At 37.6% G+C, this 25,433-nt stretch overlaps 1 protein-coding gene across 3 annotated transcripts in view; it reads right to left on the bottom strand.

The window, feature by feature from the left end:
• Positions 1 to 10,977, bottom strand: part of LOC131149225 (uncharacterized) — a 33,472-nt gene extending 22,495 nt beyond the window's left edge. The window contains exons 1-2 of one of the 3 annotated variants that reach the window (XM_058099483.1): positions 10,714 to 10,977; positions 10,501 to 10,604 (exon numbers count right to left, since the gene is read on the bottom strand). In XM_058099483.1, the coding sequence (XP_057955466.1) occupies positions 10,501 to 10,604; positions 10,714 to 10,850 (241 nt within the window). In that variant the 5' untranslated portion in view covers positions 10,851 to 10,977. Of the gene's footprint in view, positions 1 to 10,136; positions 10,605 to 10,713 lie in introns of those variants that run through there. The other 2 variants (XM_058099482.1, XM_058099481.1) reach the window with 2 other exon arrangements.
• Positions 10,978 to 25,433: the final 14,456 nt, after the last annotated feature.

The following is a 25,433-nucleotide window of genomic DNA, read 5'->3' as shown; positions in this document are numbered from 1 at the left end:
AAAACAATCAAACAAAATTCAAACAATTAGACTAACAAAGCCAACCAATCCCATTGGATATGGGAAAACCTCACTCTTTTAAAACAACCAACAGAAGCACACTGAAGTGATGACGCCAAATAATGAATCTTCTCCCATGGAAGTATTATTTTTTTCAATCCTTATCCACAGAACTACGAAAACAGCACGCATCCACAAAGCAAAAGCATCCTTCCTTTTACCAAAACCAGCAAAAGAAGTGGCCAACAAATCCTCCACCAACTTCAGAAAAACCCAATTTTCTCCCAAAAGACCAAAATACTTATCCCATATATTCCAAGCAAACAAGCGGTGCAAAAACAAATGAAACATTGTTTCAAAACTATCACAGCAAAGAAAACATATATTAGGAGAAAGTGCCATTGAAGATCTACTTCGCAACAGATTGTCGGTGTTAACTCTATTACGAACAAACAACCAAATAAAAACCTTGATCTTTGAGGGAACTTGGGCCTTTCAAATAATTCTAAGGAGCAGAAAGGAAATATTAGCATTAATGAAGTAGTAAAAAATACTGCAAGAATAGGGCCCCAAAGAGTCTTAGACCAAGAAAGCCTATCCAGTATCCACCCCCAAGGAAGGACAAGAAGTCCCCACTAACACAACAAGGAAGACAACTCCTCTACATCTCTATCGGTAACAGTTCTAGGAAATGGAAGTCCTAAGAAAATGAATGACCTTCAAAAATCAAAAAGAAGGAAATAACCTCATTATGACTTGAACTCAGACGATAAAGACAAGGAAAAGAATAGAATAAAGCATCATTACCTACCCAGAATTCTTCCCAAAAACGAATACATGAAGCATTACCCAAGACAAACTTAGTGCGAGGAACAAAGAGGGGGTAGACCTGAGAAATACATCTCCACAGGCTTTCTGAATAACATCTAATTCCTAAATTAGCATCCCCGATAATTCACATGCATACTAGATTTACTTTTGATGACTCTATGCCAAAGAGTAACTCCTCTAAAGGAAACTGCCAAAAACATTTAGCCAAAGGAGCGTGCTTTTAGACATCAATGTACCAAGACCCAAACCCCTGTCCAGCCTAGACCTAATGGTCTCCCAGCTATCAAGGTAATCTATAATATCCCCAACCCCCAACCAAAGAAAATCTCGCATGATCTTCTCAATTTTACTGGTTATCCCCATCAGAAATATAAAAATAGACAAATATAGAGGGATACTAGCAAGAAAAGCCTATAACGCAGCCCCTAAAAGAAAATAACGAACCTGTCAACCCATCCGAACGCTTAGAGACACTCTCCACCACTGAATCCCAAAAACCCATATACCTAGGATTACCTCCCAACAGGAAGATAAGGCAATTGCCAATCCAAAAGACCACAACGCGCTAACAAATCCAACTCCCTAGACCTACTAGATATCAAATTGATGGTTGTTATACTACTCTTCCCCAAATTAATTTAAAGCCCATAACCCTCTCAAATATTTGTAAAAGTAAAAATATTCAAAAAAGAATCTCCATGATCACAAATGAAAAACAAAAGCATAATCAGCAAATGGAACCCTCTCTGCCCACTTCCAGCCTTTTAACTAAACCCTTATCAGCCGCCCTCTCCACCATTGTACTCAATACATCAATATCCAAAACAAACAAAAATAGAAACAATGGGATCCCCTTGTCTAACACCTCTTGACGCTCCAAACCAAGATTTAAGTTCTCCATTCATAACAATTGAGAAGAAGAAAAAAAAGCATTAGACAAGCAACTCCTCAACCAAGTCCCCATCTCTCCCCAAACCCTTTTCTAGCCAACACCTTATCCAAAAGATTCCAACTAACGCTATCATAAGCTTTTTCAAAATCCAATTTAAAAGGAATGCCCTTCCTCTTCTTCTTACAAACCTCCTCTACGACATCACTAGCAACCAAAATAACATCCGCAATCTGTCTACCCCCCACAAATGCATTTGAGCTTTAGAAATAGCATCATCTAACACCACACTCAACCTATTAGCTAGTAATTTAGCAATAATCTTATACACACTAGTCATTAATCTTATAGGCCTAAACAATCAATGATCTTAATAGATTTATTCCTTTTAGGGTTCCTTTTAGGCACCAAAGTGATGAAAATGGAACAAATGCTCTTGCCAAAAATCCCATTACAAGAAAATTCATTGAAGACATTTAACAAATCCACCCTAACCGCATTCCAACATTTGTGGGGAAAAAACAAAAAGGAAAAAAAAAAACCCCCATATTAAACCCATCTAGACCCAAATCTTTATCCCATTTCATCCCAAACACACTTGTCTTAACTTCCTCTGACTCAAAAGGCCATTCCAACCAACTCACATGATCCCTAAAACTGTGATTCCAATCTAAACCCTCCCTCAATCATAGGCCTTCAAAATCCTCCTATGAATAAAGATTGAAAAAGAAATTAGTAATCTCATTTGCAATCAAACGAGAATCAAAAATAACCTCATCTCCTCCCAAATCCAATTACCTAAACATGTTGTTCCTCATCTTCACATGAGCCAACCTATGAAAAAAAGATTGTATCACGATCATCTTCTTCTACCCACTTATATTTAGTCTTTTGCCTCCGACTCCTTACTCCTTTAGTAACCAAACCCTCCCAACACATTTTCCAGACCCATTTAGCCTACTCACTGTCCAATAAACTAACACCTTCCTTTTTTCTATTTAAAAAATCCAACTTGCCCGAAATTACAGCTTTCTTCATCCTAATAAGTAATAACCCCAAAAACCTTCCTACTCCAAATCTTCAAGGTCCCCTTAAGACACTAAAGCTTCCTCGGGAACCTAAAATCTTACCACCCCTTCTCCAAATCCTCACACCAAGAATCTCTCACTATAGAGGGGGAAAAAGCGTGATCAAGCCACATATTCTCAAACCAAAAGGGAGAGGGACTCCCACTTCACCTTAGAAGATTCTAACAAAAGAGGAAAATGGTCAAACATAGTCATAACAAAACAATTCGAGAAAGATTAGCAAACTCATCCTCCCAATCACTACAAAATAAAAACCTATCTAACGGACTAACAACATCCCTCTCCCACCCATAGACCAAGAAAAAATTCCATTATCTAGCGGCAAATCCCTCAACCCACAATTCATAATAAACCTATCAAAATTCTGCATACTCTAAGAAAACCAACCTCCGCCCTTTTCTTGCTCAGACATTAAAGTCAACACCTACAATCCACCTAGGGTAAGAAAAACTAGAAACCGCATGCAACTCATCCCAAAAAAAGGCCAAAAATTCAGTCTTGGAGGTTCATAAAAACATACGAAAACCCACCAATGACCTCTACCTTTAATATCCACCAAAAACGAAAGGGAAAAGAACCTAACAACACAATCAACTTTAGTAATGGACCGAGTATCCCAAACAACAAGAATGCCCCAAATGACCCTTGCGAAGAAATAAACTCCCAATCCTTACACCAGCCTCCCAAATAATCTTAACCATCCCCCCATCAACATTCTCTAATTTAGTTTCTTGAAGCAAAACAAAATCAAGAGAACAACTAATCAGCACTTTCCAAATCAACCCCTTCTTCCTAACATCAGCTAAACTCCTAAGATTCCAACTAATGAGCTTCATAACTTAACTCTCTTACCCTCCCCCCCCCCCCCAACCTTCTCCTCTAACACCTCCATAATTAATAGAAGATTCAAACATATTGAGTACATTTTGAACCTTCTTTTTTTCCTCTCATAAGTTCTAGGACTCACCCCCACCTTCACCTCATGGTCTAAAGGACACATTAGCTTCAAACCCATATCATCATCAAGGAGTTTTTGCAAATCTCTTTCATACCTCTCACCCCCCCCCCCCCCCCCAAAAAAAAAAAGCACTAATAGCAATGGCATCTCCCTTAAATCTTGGACCTAGTTTCCACAAGCAAACAATGCTGCCTCTTCAATCCTTGAGGAAGGACTTGATTGCATTCTTTTTAGATCTATCATTGAGTCCCCTCACATTCCATATTACGAGTTTCCTTAACATGATTTAACAATACGATCCCAGCTAATGCATGCCTCCACCACATCTCAGAGCATCCTCACATTTTTTTTGTAATTGACAAAGCGTGCCAATCATTTTAACTCAAGATCTATTGCTGTCCAACTTTATATTACTATCCATAGGTTTTTTGCTACTATTTCGCTCCTCCTCTCTTCTCTTTTCTTCAATTTCTTCAAACAATCTCAAGGCCTGTTGAAACTTTCGAAAGACACGTCAATGGCTTTGCTAACTGCCATCACCTTCCAAAGAATGCAGATTGTGAGGGGGAGGAGGGGGTAATTTTAATGTAGTAAGATTTTTAGCGTAAAATAAGGGGGGAAGTACGTTTACCTCAAACATGCAAAATACTGGCAGATTCATTAGGGTCTTCAAATTGAGGGATATTCCTATGGATTATGCATCTTCTCTTGGTTTGTGGGTGGAGGTACATTGGTGGCTAGTTGCCTGCATAGATTCTTGTGTAGTAGTGAGTAGAAGGATGATTTTCCTAATTGTTCTCAAACCTCTTTGTCTGCATCAATTTCAAACCATTTCCCCATTTTGTTAGAATCTAGTGAGGTAAAGTGGGGTACTACTCCCTTTAGGTTTGAAAAGACGTAGTTAGATCATAAATTTTCTCATTGTTTGATTAAATATTCTTGGCATGAAGTGTCTGCTAGAGGTTGGGAGGTTTTTAAGATTATGAAAAAACTAGCATTTAAAAGGAGTTGTAAAAAACTGGAATTTGCAAGTTTTTGGAGATAATGAGGTTAGGAAATCTAACATCCTAGCTGATCGCGATTAGCTAGATAGAATAGAGAATGACTGAGATTCAATAGAGATAGAGGAGGCAAAGTGGGTTTCTTCAAAAACAATGACCCAGAGGAGGTGATTTTTATGCAGACGAAGAGCAGGAGGAAAATGCCTAAATTTAAACGGGTTAGAGAGGCTAATTGTGAGAATAAGTTTTTCCAGAGACTGGATGATGAAGATGAGAAAAATTTAGTGAGGGAATTGGATTGAGAGAAGAAATAATCTCCTCTAATCCTCTATTGATTGCAAATGAGATCACTGAATTTTTTTCCCAATTTATTTAGTGAGGAGGCTAAGAGTAGATCAATGATTGAGAGGTTGGAGTGGAGCCCTATTTCTACTAATTAGATGAGATGGATGGAAAGGCCTTCTGAGGAGATGGAAGTTAGGAATGTAGCGTTTAAAGATGAATAGGGGCAAGGCCCTAGGTCCACATAATTTCTAGGATTGTTGGGATGTTGTTAGGGTTGATCTGTTGGAGGTCTTTAATGAATTCTATTTTAATGGAGTCATAGGAAAAAAGCATTAATTCTACTTTCATTACTTTAGTGCCTAAAATGATTCGGGCTCCAAACATTGTTGACTTTCGACCTATCGATCTAGTAGCAAGCGCTCACAAAATTGTTGCAGGAGTGTTTGCCGATAGGTTGAGTAAAGTCGTAGAAGATTCTATTTTTCTAAGGCCAAAAGAGTTTTTTTAGAGGAAGACAAATTATTGATGCTACGTCAATGGCTAATGAAATAGTGGAAAATATTCATTGAAATAAGACGGGGGGTTATATTTAAGTTGGATTTGAAAAAGGTTTATGACATGGTCAATTGGAATTTCTTGGATAAAATTTTCGCTTAAGAGGGCTTTGTAGAGAGGGGCTAGGGTTGGATCAGGGGGTGTTTGTCAAATGTTTTCAGCTTCGTCAATTATCAATGGGGAGCCTAAGAAGTGGTTTAGAGCTTCGAGAGTGGTGGGCAAGGGGATCCTTCATCACTATTTTTGTTTCTTCTAGTTGATACATTGAGTGGGTTGATTGATAGGGTGGACAATAGAGTTATGCAAATGGGATTGGGGTGGGTAGTGAGGGGGTGGTTGCATCTCATCTTGAGTTTGCAAAGGACACTATTTTTTTCCCTTAGATGATCATAGAGAATCGTTTTTGAATGTTCTAACAATTGTTCTTTAAAATAAATTTGAGTGGGATTGCTACTATTAAACCTAGTAGGCCAGGTCTTTGGAGTTAGCTTCCTTGAATGGGTGGGGAATTCTTGAGTGGCCCTCAACTTATTTAGGAGTTCCTTTGTGGGGTAATCCTAGGTCAATTAGGTTTTAAGGTCCAATAGTGGAGAAGGTCTCTAAGCATTTGGATGGAGGGAAAGGGGCCTTATTTTCTCTAGGTGGTTGTATAATCTTATCCAAACTTGTCACTCTAGTATCCCTCTTTATTTTTTGTCCATTTTTACCACTCCAATCAGGCTAGCTAGGAAGATTGATCAAGTAATGAGAGATTTCATTGAGTCGGGGATAAGGGAGAAGAGAGATCAACTATAGTTGGGAGGACGTGTGTAGATCCAAGATGGAGGTTGGATTGGGACTTGAAAATTTGGTATCCTAAAACACTACCTTATTGGGCAAATGCCTATTGCATTTTCCTTTAGAGGATAGCTCTCTTTGGCATAAAGTTAACAAAACTAAATTTGGCTTAAATTCTTTCCATGGAGACTCCATGGAGGAGTATTGCTCAGATTTATCCTTCAATTACTCCTTATAAAAAATATGATGTGGCCAATGAGTTTGGGCGACTATTTTAGGAAAATTTTGGGTGGGGAATCATGCGCTTTCTATTTCTTTCCTATTTTATATCACCTTTTTTTAGCACATAATAATGTCATTACTTCCTTAGTTCAAACGGGCCTACTTCTTCTTGGCATTTTCACTTTTATAGGCCTCTAAATGATAGGAAGTTGGAGGAACTATCTTCTTTGTTGGTCTTGTTGGCAGGTTGTCTTTTCTCATGTTAGAGGGATAATCAAAGTTGGGGTTTGGATTCCTAAAGTTTATGTTCTTCAAAATCTTCATTTTATCGTTTAACCAAATCTTCCAAATCCTTTCCCCATTAATGTTTCATCTAGAGAGCTAAAGCCCCCTCTAGGATCAAGGCATTTACTTGATTGGTTGTTCTTAATAGAGTTAGCACCAACAACCTACTCCAAAGTGAGAGGCACTTTTGAAGGTGTAATCTCCGGGTGTTTGTTTCTTGTGTTTTGATAGCCTAGAATCCATTGCCCTTTCTCTTGGGGGATTTAGGATGAAATATTTGTTGTTTCACAGATTTCAGAAGAGAAATTATTAAAGATCTCTTTCACAAATTTTGGGAAGGGTGGTAATGGTTTAGTCTTTGTGGACTTGTGTCATCTTTGCAGTTTTGTGGGGAATTTGGATGGAAAGGAATGCTCGTTTCTTTTCTGGAAAGAGAAATTCTGATACTTCGCTACAGGTTGCAGCTGGCAGTTTTGAAGGGGTGCCTTTCTTGGATCTTCAAAGAGATTGGAACGTGGTTTTATTTTGATTGTTTTTTAGTTTATTTTGGTTTCTTCATTTTATGGAAGGATCTTTTTCTCCACTTTGTACATTTTTTCCTCTTCAATGAATATATCTTATTTTTCTATCAAAAAAACAAACAACTACCTTACTATCTTCAAGATAATCACCATAGATTGGCATAAGGTTTCAATCAACATATGGTTGTTGGGCTTTTTATTTGATTGCAAGTGGGATTAGAACGAGCCAAAAAAAATTATAATTATCTTTGAATTCTTCTTTCCAAGTAGCAAATGATTTGTGAAACATCAAATGCTCACTTTCTTCAAGTGCAACTTTTTCACCATTATCTTCGACATAAGTGTGTTTATCTTCCCATTGCCATATGTAGGGACACGGTGTTATTCACTTTCTAGAACATCATTGAGTGCTAGCAAATTGTGGAACTCCTTGATGTAATCAATTACCCTTGTGTTGTCTTGGCAAGATTGTTGAATTAAGAGAAGACACTTCCAAATATGTGAAGGAATTTTTCATTCAGACAAGATTTCATCTTCTCTCAAGATGAGATATTTGACTTTAATAAGATATATCCCTTGCACTGTGACTTGTCAAGATGAGACCTTCGACTTTATGAAGATACATCTCTTGCATCGTGCCACAAGTCATAAACACAAAGCTTTGTTTCCACCAATTTCACTTGCTAATTTTCTAAAATTTCTTTGTAGTCAATAATTTCTCAACGGCACTAAGCCATTCAAGAAACTCCTCCACATGCAAACAACCATGAAATTTTAGGAAATCAAATCCAAAGGTGTTCATTAAACAACAATACCCATCCACCAATGTCTTCTCATGAGCTAGATGATGGGCAAAGGGACTCACATCTTTGGGCTCGTAGCTCAACTAATCATGGCTTGAATGACACTCCGAGCTCCTTGCCATTCAAGACACATTGTAAGTTCAACTTGTCTTCAAAACACTTAAATTTCAATGTATCTCTCATCTCTTGTTTCATCCATTATTGGATTGTCATGTCGGCCGCTTCTCTTTTTCCAACCATAGAAATAAGGAAGATAGTTGAAGGCAAAGCACTAATTTTGAGACCAAATGATGCAACAATGAAAATGTACAAAAAGATAATTATAAAAAGTTCAAGGACACAATAAAGAAAGAGATAAGATTTGAGCTACACATTATTTGACCTATAATAAGGGAAATGAATCAAAAGGTTACTTTCTACTCACATGTACCTTCCTTTTATGAGCTCCTAATACAATAACATCTCTACGCTACCCAAAGTGCGACAAAATACAAAGACGACATGGGATAAAATAAATTTCAGCATTACATTTAAGGAAATGTTGTGGTCAATCTAAATTAACTCAAGCACATTCTCTATGCAAATTAGGTGACATTCAGAAGGTCCATAGACCAACTTTCCAACGCATTGAACAATGCTTAATTTAGGCTATGTAGAGAAAGTTATGGTCATTTCCCCTGATTGGTCAGCGCTTACTAGAAAAAGTAAACTCTACGTTCACTTTTGTCCTTGGAAACTGTTTCCAGATAACCCATATTGCATCTTTAGGCTATGCCTCAAAATATCATAGGACAAGGAGACTAGATTCTAGATAAAGGCAGATATCAAAATATCATAAGACAATCACAAGAATACCACATCATTTAGAACGAATTAAAAAATGAGGACGGCTAGGAATAAGTGCCCCAAAAAAATCATATGTATAGGAAGATCCAAGGGATTTTTGAAACTTCAAGTTCACATCTTTTTGCTAAACTTCAAGGAAGGTTTGGGATTTTTTGAACATTAGGGTAGGACCGAGGGACATCAATGTATTTTGTCCAAAAAAAAACCAAAAAAAAAAAAAAATGATTCTAGATGGGGATTCAAAACCCAAACCAGAGAAATTTAGACCATTTTTAAAAAAAAAAAAAAAAAATGCCAAGTGACCCTGTCATAAGGAAAACATCAAGAGATAGAGCAAATGTTTCTCATCTAACTTGTTTTAGAAAATTGGAAGGTGGGGTTAGTGGCACTCATATAGTAACCAGAATTAGACACAGATTGGAGAGGTTAATAGAAACCAAATTCCATAGTTTTTTTTCTTTCTCTTGAATATTGACCAAGTTGAGTTTCCTAGCAAAACAAATTTTAAGCTATTTACTTTCATGGAGCTTAAAGGAAGTGAGATCAAGGGGCTTTGAGCACATCACTAAGGAGAGAGATTCCATGAAAGCCCAATAATATAGGTATGTCTCAAATGGACAAATGAGGATCACTGGGAACACGAATCTTGTTGCAAATATTTGCTTGATTCTTAGATGTCCTGATATAATTTATAATTTCCTCATCGAGAGTGAAATTTATACTTGAGTTTTTTAGGGTGCATTCTCCTAACCTTAGACCTTATAGGATGCCCATTTATCTCTTTTGATATCCTTTCTCTGTTTAGAAGAAGAGATTTTCCTCATTTCTATACATAGTTCATTTTGCTAAGAAATTATGTTTCTTAATTGACTTTAGCTTAAAATAACCTTATGGAATGTTTTGGCTTGAACTCAAAAATTGAAATATGGTTGACGACTTCACTAATTGAATAATTAAAAAACTCCCAGAGGTCAACAAAGATATTGAATTATACTAACACTGCATTTTAGCATGGAATGAATGTTTACATTTGGAATTGTGTGAAAAAAATTAAAACTATATACAATTGTATATTACATCCTGTATAAATGCACTCAATTTCATATCCAAGCATATTGCATCCAAAAATAATGCAAGAGTAAATAAAATAACACCATAACAGTGCAACACCCAATGTGCAAGAATCCCACGCCATGTTGGGAAGCGCATGACGTCTACAGGCTTACCTCCACATTTGGAAAGGCTATTTCCATAATTTTTCAGGTTCAGCTATAAAAACCTTACAGTTGGGTCAATGGCCCTTAAATAACAGAACATCCAATAACAATTAATTAAAAACTCCAAAATTCTTAAGAAACCCAAAATTTTGCGAGAAACTTCCTCAACCTTCAAATGCATGCTCTCCAATGTCGAAACTATAGAGAGAAAAGAAAAGTTACCTTCAATGGACGCGCTCAGTTCGGACGGAAGCTTGGAAACGAGGCAGGCAGACGCAATTGCACTGTGGACGGGAAGAAGCGTGCTCAATTCCCGTCGGAGGAACCTTCAAAAGGGGGAAGTGAAATCAATGTGAAGAAAGAATTTTGGAGAGACTAGCCGAGTTTGCATTCGAATAAATGCAAAGACCAAAACAGTACAAGATAAAGTAGAACCTTGAGAAAGAAGATCCAGTCGGAGAAATTCGAGACTGGGACATCGAGAATCTTGTTACAGTCGTTCTTGAGTTTGTCATTTTCGTTCTAGATACTATTCGTAGAAATGCGGATCTTCCCGCAACAGAAGCAGCCATTGTTTCGGACCGAGTTTTCCCTTAAGCCCTAAAACCTCTGTAAAACCCACCTCAGCCCTCCCGCGCCAACTAGACTCGTAGCTGTGCTCGGTTAGACTTTGAAAAGCGGAACGGACGATTATCGGGTGAGATACTCCAATTCATATTTAATTTATTTAAATTGCGGATTTACGATGGTTTTGATAATTTGTAGTGAATGGTGAATAATTTGTCATTCTTATCTCTTATATAAATTTTTTAAAATAATTTATTTTTATAATAGTTATTTTTAAAATATAATTTAGAAATATATTAAATATTTAATAATTAATCACAAAATTATAATTTTTTTTCTTTTCTGAGCATGAGTTTAGAAACTTTTGTTTCAATCACAAGAAAACTGAGTGTGGGAGTTAAGAGTTAAGAGTGCGGGACTAGTCCTTGATCAATAGACCTAATACTAATTGATTTTATGCTTAATAAATATGAGCATATGGAATGTTGTTTATAATGTGGCTCTTATACTTTGTGGGGGGTTATAAACAAAATGGAGGAAAAACATATGTTGGTGCAGAACAACAGAAGGCTTGTCGACGAGTACCCTGTGTTCGTCAATGAGTAGATACCGAGAGCCAAAAAATCTCATAGTAGAAGACTCGTCGACGAGATGATAGATTAGTCAACGAGTGGGCTTCTTTGACTCATCAACGAATCTCTTGTTCTCGTCGACAAGTGCACCTGAGCTGCAAGAAGAAATTCAAATTTTGAATTTGAACGTTGGGGTGGTTGGGCTATTGGAGAGAAACCTCCGAGGGTTTGCTTCTGGGCATATTTTGACATGTAAGAGAATGAGAGGGGGTGAGAGAAGAAGAGAAGATCATTGTAGTATGTAATTTTTTATCTTCATAGTGAAATCTCTTGTCGATTACTCCAATGATAGTAGGTTTTGCCGAACCACGTAATTCCTGGTGTCGTTGCATTTATTATTGTTTTCTTTATATTGTTATAGTTGTGGCATGATTCTGTATTCACCATTTATTGTTGCAAGTATATGTGTGATCCTTTTATATAATGTTTTATTCTACTGTACATCATTTGAAGAGGCGTTATTTTCACAACAATTGGTATCAGAGCGTATTGTATGGCCTATGAATTGAATGATCTCTTGGTGCAACATGGCTTAGTGAAAGGTTTATACAGAATTTCAACCGAATAGTATGGATGCAACGACTTTGAATGCATTGGGAGCAATCATTCGTTTTGTTTGGCTAAGGACGTGTTGTATTACGTCATGGATGAGAATTCTCCAACATTAGTTTGGTGAAAACAGTAATGCCAATATATGTCTAAGGGTTTGTCAAAATCTGCAAGTGTAGTGAAGGAAGACTCTGAATATAGTGATAGAGATATGTTACATGTTTCATCGGGTTCGAAGTGCCTCACGGGTGATTCTTGAATCTTGGATACCAGATGCTTTTATCCTAGAAAATGGTTTAACACTTACAGGTCAGTTTATGCTGGTTGTATTTTGGTGGAAAATGATATTTCATGCAAAATATTTGTTAATGAAAATGTCAAAATTAGAATGTATGATGGTGTTGTAAAAGTCATATGTGATGTAAAGCATTAATCGAATCTAAGGAAAAATGTTATTTCATTGGGTATTTTAGACTGTAATGGTTATTGCTACAAGTCTGGATGTGGAGAAATGAAAGTGTGTGAAGGCGACTTGATAGTGATGAAAGGAGAAAAGATAGCGGAAATATCTATGCACTGTAGGGCATTACGGTTGTAGGTGGAGTTGCAACTGTTGAAATTAAGTCAGGTACCCTATGGCATATGCGATTAAAGCATATGGGTGACTACATGTATTCAGATATTTGGGAACCAATGATGATAGCATCAGGGAATAGACATATGTATTTCGTGTGTTTATCACGAAGGGCCTTGGTGTACTTCATGCAGTGGTTGTCGTGGAGAACCAGATCAGAAGAGAGATTCTCAAGTCAAACATTAAGGTTGAGTATGCTGGTTTCGTTCAAGAAGTTTGTGAGCAGGGCAGGTTATATACAGGGCTTACAAGGTACTTCTTGGTGAAATCAGTAAGTATGGCGTGTTTCTCATGTGACCAATCGCTAAAGGTATCGTTAGATGGGAAAGTTGCAAGTGAATTGTGGGCAAATTTTGCGATAGATTACTCGGTTATGAGTGGATGTCCACTGGTGCAATATTCTAGTTATGGAGGATCTAGGCTTGGTGTTATGTTCGGATAGTACATTTTTCTGGGTTACAAGAAAAGTGGGTGCAAGCAGGGTGATCTTGTGGCAAACAAATGGGTGATCGAGGACATGACTTTTGGTACTAAAGTCATGGAGAGCGTACTCAGGTAAAGAAATAGAAACAAATACCAGAAAATTGCAGTGGTAGCAATTATGTTATTTAGGTGAAATTAGGGACTTAGGGCAGAAATGTAATGACCCTAAAAATGTATATACAATTAAAGCATACTAATAATAATAAAATAATAAAAATGGTCATTAAGTTAATATCAATACAGAGGTACTTTTCTGTAAGATCCTTGATTCCATGTTTGATGTCTAAGAAAGACCTTATCTTACCGAGTGCTTAGAAACCATTGCAGCTCAGTAACTCCCTGGAGGTCAGCCTGGTTCAAATGAAATTTCATATGATAAATTAGGTAGACAGTGTTTGTACACGTAGATAAGTATATATACATAAAATAATGTTTTGACTAACATAATTTGTAGAAATATATGATGATAATAATAATAATAATAATATATGATGATAATAAAATAATAAAAATGGTCATTAAGTTAATATCAATACAAAGATACTTTTCTGTAAGATCTTTGATTCCATGTTTGATGTCTAAGAAAGACCTTATCTTATCGAGTGTTTAAAGACCATTGCAGCTCAGTAGCTCCTTAGAAGTCGACCTGGTTAAAATAAAATTTCATATGATAAATTAGGTAGACACTGTTTGTACACATAGATAAGTATATATACATAAAATAATGTTTTGATTAACATAATAATAATAATAATAATAATAATAATAATATAGGTATTTTATGCGGGGCTCACATGACAGTTTGGGGCCCATATGAGTCCCGAAACTATGTAGAGCTCATAAGATCGTGTGAGGACTATTGGAGTTACGTATGACCCACTTGGATCTCCAAATGTTGTAGGGACCATGAGACCGTGTGGGGTCATATGGGTTTTCAAAATTCGAACTTAATTATTCTTTCATAATAAATACTAAAACATAGTTTTAAAATAATAATAATGATAATAATAAAAATAATAATAATAATTACAAAATTTTTTAATTAATTAATTAATTAAGTAAATTAATTAAATGGGAGTTTCGGCAAGTACTCTAATTCTCCCCACATGTATCATCATTCTCATCCCATACCTCTCATCCTAAACTTATACCTAACTCATCCCATGCTCATTCATTTATTTTAAAAAAATTATAATTTCACACCTCGCCCCACACTTTTATAAATTTCATTTTTTTTTTAAATTTTTTCTATAAATAGGAAGCTCTTAGCCTTCATTTTTTACAAAAAAAATTCAAAAGAAGAGAATGATTAGTGAGTGAAAGAATTAGTAGCGAAGGGATAATTTTTGTTATAATTAAAATTCTCACTAACCCACTATTTCTATTCTCATTTTCAAAGATATTTGTGGTGACCATTTCACAAGGTTAAGAAAGGGTAAGTAAATTTGATTATGTTAGATTTTTATTAAAATTTACTCGAATTTATTTGTAAGTAAATTTGATTATATTATATTTTTATTAAAATTTATACCCGAATTTATTTGTAAGTAAATTTGATTATGTTATATTTTTATTAAAATTTATACCCGAGTTTATTTGTAAGTAAATTTTGATTATGTTAGTTATTTTTCATAAAAAAATTTTGAATTTATTTTTATGAATATTTAATTATACCAGTTTTTTTTTAATATACTTGCATTTATTTTTGAATTAAGAAATGGTCTAAACCCCTTGAGTATTTTATAGCATTAATTTCAATTCAAAAAAAATATTTTTAACACGAAAATCGTATGACATGAGTTTATTTTTACGTTGCATATTTCATGAAAATATGAGTAAAGATGACATAAGTTTATTTTTACGTTGTATATTTCATGAAAATATGAGTAAAAATAAGATCTTCATGATATTATTTTAATTCCATAAATTATATAATAAGATGTTTTCAAAACCCCTTATGGCTCGGAGGATACAAAAAATTACGAATGTTCGATACTGTAGTATAAAGTTTAAACGAACTGAAGTGCACCCACACTATTTACAGTATGGTTATATATGGTAGTGGATTTCTCTTAAGTACACACCTGATTCCGAATTAGAAATTAATAAAGAAAACCTCACTCAATGATGATGTACGTTGACTTATTTTGGGCGGGCCAGCCAACTAAATCCAGTTTTCAGACCGCATAACCTAGTCATGGGGGTAAACTTGACTTACGATTAATAGGCATAAGGGTGATTTTTACAATATGTGTATATACATATTTAATTACATGAACAGAACTATTGATGACTTGAAGGAAAAAATATATGTTTATGTGAGCAGGAGCATCTTTGTGCCTTAATGATGATTTGAAGGAAACACATAAGGAAAAATGTCATGCCCCAAACACGCAGATGGGCCCCAGGTGTGACTTTAGTCACCTAACCTGTCTCAGTATCATTTAAAAACATACACGATACTACACTAAATGAGGGTCCAATCCCGTGGGGTCTACGTACACCCTATACACCTCCATATACACATCAAATACGGTTCAAATATGCAGCGAAAATATTCTTATTCATACATACAAAGTACCATACTAGAGTCTATACATGACTAGAGTCTACGCTCCAAAATACAATACATACCCCGGGTGTCTACAAAACCCAACCATGACAACCCAGTTACAAAATTAGTACTTACTCAAGTACTATACGTAACTAACTGACCCCCATGCTCCCGAACGCTAGGATGTTAGTTATGGTTACTTGAAGGACCTGAAAAATATTTGTATGTTCGGGGTGAGACACCTCTCAGTAAGGAAGAAAATAGGTTATATCAGTGTGTGGCATACGAGTATTATTTTAGCGTAAAACATAACACAATATAGTACAATACAATATAGTTCTAATATTTTTCACAGTCCGGTTCCAGTACATATGATACCCAAACATATGGTCAGTGTCATCACACCAAGCACCTAATTACCCTGCAATAACTGAAGCCTCACAATGATAACGTTGCCAATACGAACGCCAAATAACTTGCGATAACTGAAGCCTTACAACTATATCGTTCCCACTACGGTGTCAACTCACACCCATTGGTGACCAACCGGAAAGATCAAGTGATATTTCACACCCTCGGATATAGAGTCGAACACTCTCGCCCACGGTATTTAGCCGCAACATTAGCGTACGGTAATTAGTCGCCCTAGCTATTTTATAATACCTGGAACAATTTTGGAACTCAAGTTCCTATACCCATTAGCATACAGTAATTAGTCGCTCTTAACTGTTTTACAAAAGTTGGAACATTTTATATACAACAGTTCATTCCACACTTATTTAGTATACAACAAATCATATCATTTTCAGTTTAAGAATACAATTTAATACAAATATGGGTACGGTCATCTCAATACTACAGTTTTAATACAACATACGATTTCTCCAACAAAATAGAGATGATACTCGAAACTCCCAAATTTTCCCAAAATCGTAACCCAAAAATCCCGCATTTTCACCCGATAAAATTTCCCAAATAAGTAGCCAAAACATACATACAATCATAAACTACATGTTTACCGATTTTGATTTCAAAAATAACTGAGTTAAACAAAATCCCCTTACCTTTTCCCAAAAAACCAAAACACGAACTCTATGGCTCCAAAACTACGAATCGAGTTCCCAAAACCTATACAACGAAGAATAATACTTCCTTATGTTAGCTTTACTGTGATCCCAAGAGGGGGGGTGAATTGGTATTTTTAAAATTTAATCCCTAGGTCAATCTCCTAACACCTGTATATTCACAACCCTATGGTTAATCTAGTGCAAGTAAAGTAAATGTATACCAGAAAGTAAATAGTGCAATTTAATCAATCACCAAGCACTAGAAAACAGTAAAGAGAGGGTGACACGCAAATATGTTATCGAGATTCGGCCAATTGCCTACATCCCTGCCTTGGCTAACAAGTACGAGGATTACCACTATAACTTGCTCACTTAAACGGGTGGAGCGGCACCGATACAAACCAGATCAATTAGCACGGGGCTGACCTCAACCTTTACAACAATCCTTACCGGGCTGGATTACTGCCCCCTCAGGCCATGCCTAGAATCATTCAAATTTACAATCAAATGGTACAGCTAAAAGTGCTTTCAAGTAAAATAGATATGTACCCAAATGTTCTCAATCACGTACACCACAAATGATTTAATATGTAAGCTCAGTGTGGTCTAAATAGTTCAACTCTCAAAGTTATTTTCTATCAGTGTAATGCGTACGTGAGAGTGTCAACAAGCAATCTTTGTATTTCAATATTTTCTCAATAAAGGTGCTCAAACAAAGATATCACTCAAGTTTCAAATATTCCAAATAGTAGAAAATGTCAATTACGCAAATAGTGTATATGCTTGGTTTGCAAGGGATATGCAATCTTTGTCAACAAATGATGTATACTTGAATAAATATTGCAACAAAGATTAATATCACAAACACAAATATATTTTCACAAAATGTCAATATAAATACCACAAGATATTTGAGTAGGTTTTGAAAACGATTTTGCAACCCAAAAACAAATACAAGCTTCTTAAGATATTGCAATATGAGTGCAACACTCAGAAGCTTAGACAAGTTTTCTTAGGATAGGCTTATGAGCAAAGCCCCCTAAGAAAACTTAGGTTTTGCTCTCGTAAAATCGAATCACTCAAGCACGAATGAGAAAGCAAACCTCTTTGCACAAAACACTCAATACACTTACAAAGGATTTGGAGAGATGTAGAAAGTAATATTGAGTGGGTTTTCGGAGTATGTGAACAATAAAGAGATTTTTGGCTTGAGAGAGATTTTTCACTTTTTTTTACTTAATCAAGTTACTAATTTTCCCAAATGAAAGTGTATATATAAACACCCCAAGAATTATAACCGTTGGGGATGTAGCCGAGATTATTAGAAAAGTTTAATGATGTATTAGCAAATTTAACCCTATTTAAAATATTTTAACCACGGTAAAAAATTAGGGCAACCCGAGAGGTCTGGTCAACCAGAAACCTTTTCGGTCGACCGAAGTTCATATGGTTTAGTCGACCGGGCATATTTTGAACTTGGGAATCGGTTGACCGAAAGTGCATGTCCGAGGTGATTTTTCAATTTTATCGAGGTTTGGTCGACCAAACTATTTTGAATTGAATGGTTCGGTTGATCAGACTATTGGGATTTCTCTTGAGGACCCTCGGTCGAGCAGGTTGGTGGTATACAAATTCTTCTCGGTCGACTAGGAAGTCAAACTGTTGACTTTAAGAGGGTTCGGTCGATCGGGCCATTTTGAACTACAAGAGTTCGGTCGACCGAGCTGTGATCAACTTGTTGACCCGGATTAGGTTCGGTCGACTGGGGGTAGAATGAATTGCCAAGGTCGGTCGGCCAAAAGTGCACAAAGTGTGCATTTTGGTCCTATTTTGAATCAAAAACACCCTATTCAATGTGTCTAACATATATGAGCATGAGTGAGTGTCCTAACGTCGTTTTTAGGTCCTTTTGAAGACACAAAAAAATTCGGTGTCGGTCGACCTAAACCCTAAGGTCATTCTAAGGTCATGAGCTTACATATTATACCATGCATGTAGGGTGTGTGATTATGACAAGTAAACACCCTAATTTACTATTACAGACCCTTTACATCAAAGAAATATATTACAACATAAAATGATTGGGTCTTGACTCTTCACTTTCTCTATGTGCATCTTGATCTACCAATTTAAGTTCTTGCACATAATCTTAAATACCCATTAGATACATAATGAGTATTTGTCATAATCCAAACTGGGCGTGACCTATAAGGTCAACACTTTACAATCCTATCCTCTACATATCTACCGAAACAAAAACGGATTCAAAGTCTTACCTCAGTTTTGGGCCAAAACCCAAAAATCCCTGAAACGAATTTTCGATCCGCTATAAATGTAGATATTCCTCTCTCGATCCACGTGGTAATGTCGGATTGTTGATTTCAACAACAGATGACTAAAAATCCTAGAGAGAGAGAGAGAGAGGATTCGAGTTCTAGAGAGAGAGATAGAGGTTTTTGGTTTCTTAACCATTAAGCAAGTGAGAGATATTTATAAGCCTTTGACCTAGCCAACCTCGTCGACGAGCCGCAGAAGGAAGTTCGTCAATGCCAAGGTGGCCTCGTCGACGAGCTTGAGATTTCAGAATTTCCCAAAATCTCTGGGCATCTCCTCGTCGACAAGCTACTGAATCTCGTCGCCGAGCTAAACAAGAGACTTTGTCGACGAGTAAGGAAGCCTCGTCGACGAGGCCTGCAGATTTTTACCTTTTAAATTCTTCCTTCTCTGTTCTCATTTATTTAATACACCTATTTCGGGTCAGGTTCTTACAACCACCCCTCCTTACAAAAATTTGGTCCTCGAAATTTGTAATCTCTCATCTACCAACTCAACAACATACCCAAACGCATACCTGACTCAAGAAAGAGTCGGTGGCCACCCACATAGCAGCCTCGTCCAAATACATACATACCCTCACTTATGGCGGAGGAATACTATTGTTACATACATGCGATCTCGGGAGCTCACAATATTACATACTGTCCCAAAGACTAACCACACACACCATTACTATGATAATAGAATATTACATATATACGTACCCATACCGATCTTGTTACCAAGCTACTACTCAGAACAATTGTGGATATTTTCGGCGTATTTCCATCTCTAACTCCTAAGAAGCTTCCTCAACCGCATGATTCTGCCACAGTACCTTTACTAACGGTATCTCCTTGGTATGCAGATTCTAAACTTTACGGTCCAGAATCTGAACAGGTATCTCTTAATACACAAAAGTATCCCCAATCTCTAAGGATTCGTAACTAATCACATGCAATGGATCCGACATGTACCTCCTCAACACAGATATGTGAAACACATCATGGATCCTCGAGAGCGCTGGGGGTAGTGCAATCCTATATGCCACCGGACCCACTCATTCTAGTACCTCAAATGGTCTGATATACCTCGGGCTCAACTTGCCCTTCTTCCTGAATCTCATCACCCCTTTCATCGGAGCAATTCTCAGGATATCTTACCCCCTACCTCAAATTCCAACTCACAGCGGCGAACATCTGCGTAACTCTTCTGCTGACTCTGAGCTGATTTAATCTTATCCTTGATCAAACCAACCTTTTTAGAAGCCTGTTGTACGAGTTCAGACCCTAATATCTGTTGTTCACAGACCTCATCCCAATATAGAGGAGACCGACACCTTCGACCATACAATGCCTCGAACGGTGCCATCTCGATACTAGCTTGGATGTTATTGTTATAGGTGAACTCCACTAATGATAGAAACTGAATCCAACTACCACCGAAGTCTAATACACAAACTTGTAACATATCCTCCAAGATCTGTATCGTCCTCTCTTACTGTCCATCAGTATGGGGGTGGAACATTGTAATGAAAGTAAGCTTCGTCCCCAGTGCTTCCTACAAACTCTTCCAAAATCGAGAAGTGAACCTCGGGTCTCGATCTGAAACAATGGACACCGGTACCTCGTGCATTCTAACTATCTCCTGCATGTACAAATCTGCTAACCTACTCAAAGAGTAGTTAACCTTCATCGGTACAAAGTGAGCAGATTTTGTCAACTTGTCCATGATCACCCAAATTGCATTCTGTCCATGCAGCGCTGGCGGTAATCCGGTGACAAAGTCTATGAAAATATGCTCCCCTTTCTACTCCGGAATACTCAATGGCTGCAACGGCCCTGCCGGCCTCTGATGTTCAACCTTTACTTGCTAACACGTCAGACATTGTTCCACGAACCGAGCAATCTCCCATTTCATGCCACTCCACCAGAAGGACTCGCGTAAATCCTGATACATCTTCGTACTACCCATATGTACTGTATATAGAGAACTATGCGCCTCCTCTAGAATCGTCCTCCTTATCCTCTCATTGTTTGGAACACAACCTGGTCCCAAACCTCAGCACACCTCCCTTGGAGATGTTAAAATCTGCAGCTAACCCTTACTAGATGATAGATAATGGTGTAATCGTAGTCCTTGATTAGTTCAAGCCACCTTCTTTGCCTCATGTTCAACTCCTTCTGCGTGAAAAAGTATTTGAGGCTCTTGTGGTCCGTGAAGATCTCACACTGTTCATCGTATAAGTAGTGTCTCCATATCTTCAATGCATATACTACTGCTGCCAACTCCAGATCATGCGTAGGGTAATTCTTCTAGTTCCCCATGAGTTGCTGAGAAGCATAAGAAATTACTTTACCCTGTTGCATCAGCACACATCCCAAATCCTTTAGCGATGCGTCGCTGTAAATCACAAAACCACTATGCCCAGATGGGATGGTTAAAATCGGAGCAGTGACCAGATGGTGTTTCAACTCCTGGAAACTCTACTCGCACTTGTCGTTCCAATCAAATCTCACACCCTTCCTCGTCAACCATGTTAGAGGGCTAGACAACTTAGAGAATTCCTCCACGAATCGCCTGTAATACCCAGCTAGTCCTAGGAAACTCCGAACATCCTGCACACTCCTCAGTTTCACCCAGTCAACCACTACTTCTATCTTACCAGGGTCAATTGAGATACCACCATTCGACACGATATGACTTAGAAACGTGACCTGATTTAGTTAGAACTCGCATTTCTTCAGCTTAACATACAACTTCTTTCCCCGTAGTACCTGAAGTACCAACCTCAAATGATTCTTATGCTCTTCCGAACTCTTAGAATATACCAGAATATCGTTGATGAACACCACTACAAATTGATCTAGGTATTCATGGAAAACCCTATTCATCAGGTCCATAAATATCGTCGGAGCGTTAGTCAATCCAAAAGGCATAACTAAGAACTCGTAGTGATCATATTTGGTTCGGAAAGCAGTCTTCGCAACATCCTCAGTCCTAACTCTCACCTGATGATACCCTAACCGCAGATCGATCTTCAAAAAGACCTGCGTTCCCTGCAGCTGGTCAAACAGATCATCTATACGAGGCAACGGGTATCGGTTCTTCACTATTACCTTGTTGATCTCACGGTAATCAATGCACATCCGCATCGACCCGTCCTTCTTCTTCACGAACAACATTGGAGCTCCCCAGGGCGAAACACTAGGTCTGATAAAGCCCTTGTCAAGTAGTTCCTGCAACTGCTTCTTCAACTCTTTAAGTTCAGCTGGAGCCATCTAGTATAGAGCTTCAGAAATTGGTGCCTTGCCTGGCAGTAACTTGATAGTGAACTCTACCTCACGATCGGGAGGTAAACTGGGTAAGTCTTCTGGGCATACATCTAGGACTTCGTTAACAACTCGAATATTTTCAAGTTTCAAAACATCCCGTGGTGGTTCCTTCACATAAGCTAAGTACCCCTAACAACCATCCAAGAGTAACCTTCTCACCTGTATAGTTGACAGATCTGTGGCGTCAAACGCACACATGATCCCACGAACTCACACTCCTGCTCTTCAAGAGGTTTGAACACTACTACCCTCTTATGACAATCAATCACTACATAACTAGAAAATAACCAATCCATCCCTAGTAGGACATCAAATCCACACATGTCGTACACTACTAGGTTCCCTGGTAGCAGTCTTCCCTGGATCACCAATGGGCAGTTTCCCAACATCTTACTATAGATTGTTACACTCCTAGTTGGTGTAGCCATAGACAACCATTCATCCATCATTTGGGTTTCAACACCACAAAGTTTCACAAAACTAGCAGATATTAAAGAATGGGTTGCTCCCAAATCAAATAAGACCAAAGCTCTATTTGAAAGCAATAACATGGTACTTGTCACCACGTTTCCCGCATGTTCATCATCTGTTGGAGTAAGAGAGTACACCCTCGTCGGAGCTGTGTTTGCTTGATAGTTTCCCCGAGGCATCTGATTACTTCCACGGTTTTGGCTCGGTACCGGCTCACTGCTCATCTGCGTAGGACAGTTTCGGGACATGTGGCCTGATTTGCCACAATTGTAGCAGTTACCCCAGAACAACTAGCATTCACCATCATGCCATTTACGGCACTTGGTGTATTACACAGAAAATGGATCCCCTTGAGAACCCTGTCGTTTGGTATTCTGGCGATCACCCAAACCTTAGTTCTTCTTCTTCTTCCACTGTCCCTGTCAAGGACCAGTCTAAGAACCAGAAGGTACTGGCCTCTTCTTCTGTTCCTGTATCAACTCTTCCCCCTGGAGGTCAGCCTCAACTATGGTGGCTTTATCCACGGATCTCTCGCATAACCCACGGATCTCTCGCATAACCCGCTTCGTCAATCCTTGAGGCATAGAAGGAGACCCATCACTCGCAGTCCCCTTGGAATCCCCTCGGAACCACTCTCCAAGTTGTCATCCTTGGGCTCCATTTTGAAAATAGGATAGGAATCAGTTAGGATTCCTATATCATACACAGTTAACACAATCATTGAAAGCCAATCATGTTAACTACAACTCTCACGAGTTCAGGTCTGTCATACCATATCGACACGAAACCATTAATGGTTTGCCAGGGTTTTACAGAAATCATCATTCCAAGAAAAACACAGAACACCGCCAATGAATCCTCGTCTAGCAACAAGACAACCCTCGACCTACTCTACCCATTTCCTACATCATATACTCTTGTATGTACACATAACTACTTTTATCCAAGTCTACAAGATCTAAAAACTTGGTTAGCTCTAATACCATGTTGTCACGCCCCGAACTCGCAGATGAGCTCCAGGTGTGATTTTACTCACCTAACCTGTCTCTGTATAATTTAGAAACATACATGATACTACACTAAATGAGTGTCCGACCCCGTGGGGTCTACGTACACCCTATACACCTCTACATACACATACATACACATCAAATATGCTTTAAATACATAGCGAATATATTCTTACTCATACATACAAAGTACCATACCAGAGTCTATACATAACTAGAGTCTACGCTCCAAAATACAATACATACCTCGGGTGTCTACAAAACCCAACCATGACAACCCGGTTACAAAATTAGTACTTACTCAAGTACTATACGTAACTAACCGACCCCCATGCTCCCGAACGCTAGGATGCTAGTTACAGATACTCAAAGGACCTGAAAAATATTTGTATATTCGGGGTGAGACACCTCTAAGTAAGGAAGAAAATAGGTTATATCAGTGTGTGGCATATGATTATTATTTTATCATAAAACATAAAATAATACAATATAGTACAATACAGTCCTAGTATTTTTCATAATTCGGTTCCAGTACATACGATACCTAAACATGCGGTTAGTGTCGTCACACTAAGCACCCAATTACCCTACAATAACTGAAGCCTCACAGCGATAATGTTGCCAATACGAGCACCCGATAACCTACGATAATTGAAGCCTCACAATGATATCGTTCCCACTACGGTGTCAACTCACACCTATCGGTGACCAGCCGGAAAGATCAAGTGATATTTCACACCCTCAGATATAGAGTCAGACACTCTCGCCTATAGTATTTAGCCGCGACATTAGCGTACGGTAATTAGTCGCCCCTAACTGTTTTATAAAACCTAGAACAATTTTGGAACTCAAGTTCCTACACCCATCAGCGTATGGTAATTAGCCGCCCCTAGCTGTTTTACAAAAACTAGAACATTTTATATACAATAGTTCATTCCACACTTATTTGGTATACATAAAATCATATCATTTTTAGTTCAAAAATACAGTTTAATACAAATATGGGTACGGTCATCTCAATACTACAGTTTAAATACAACATACGATTTCTCTAACAAAATAGAGATGATACTTGAAACTCCCAAATTTTCCCAAAACTGTAACCCTAAAATCCCGCATTTTCATCCGATAGATTTTCCTTTTCTTATTATTTAATTACTATAAAGTCTCTGGGTCTCTACAAATACTGTATAATTTCCATGCTTTATTTAGTTTAAAACCATACTATGTAACACATATTCAAGTACTGTGCTATATTGGTAAAATCTCTAAATTATCTAGCATAACATATTTTCCCTTACCTGACTATCTAAGCTCTGCTTACTGTTTATCTATCTCACGCCTGTGGCGTTTGTAATTTCTACGCCCTGGAATTATACACGTACGTTCCTCAATTAATCAACTAAAATTTCCAAAAAGTCAACCAGATGAGTATTACTACTTTTACCTTATTTCCTGAAAAATACTTGCCAAATCCTAACTCATGCCTACAACATTTACACCATAACCTTGTATTAAAATTTTATTTCCTTAATTC

Source organism: Malania oleifera, chromosome 2 (assembly GCF_029873635.1).
Source record: "Malania oleifera isolate guangnan ecotype guangnan chromosome 2, ASM2987363v1, whole genome shotgun sequence".
NCBI lineage: Eukaryota > Viridiplantae > Streptophyta > Magnoliopsida > Santalales > Ximeniaceae > Malania > Malania oleifera.
This window is presented reverse-complemented; position numbering and strand designations above follow the sequence as displayed.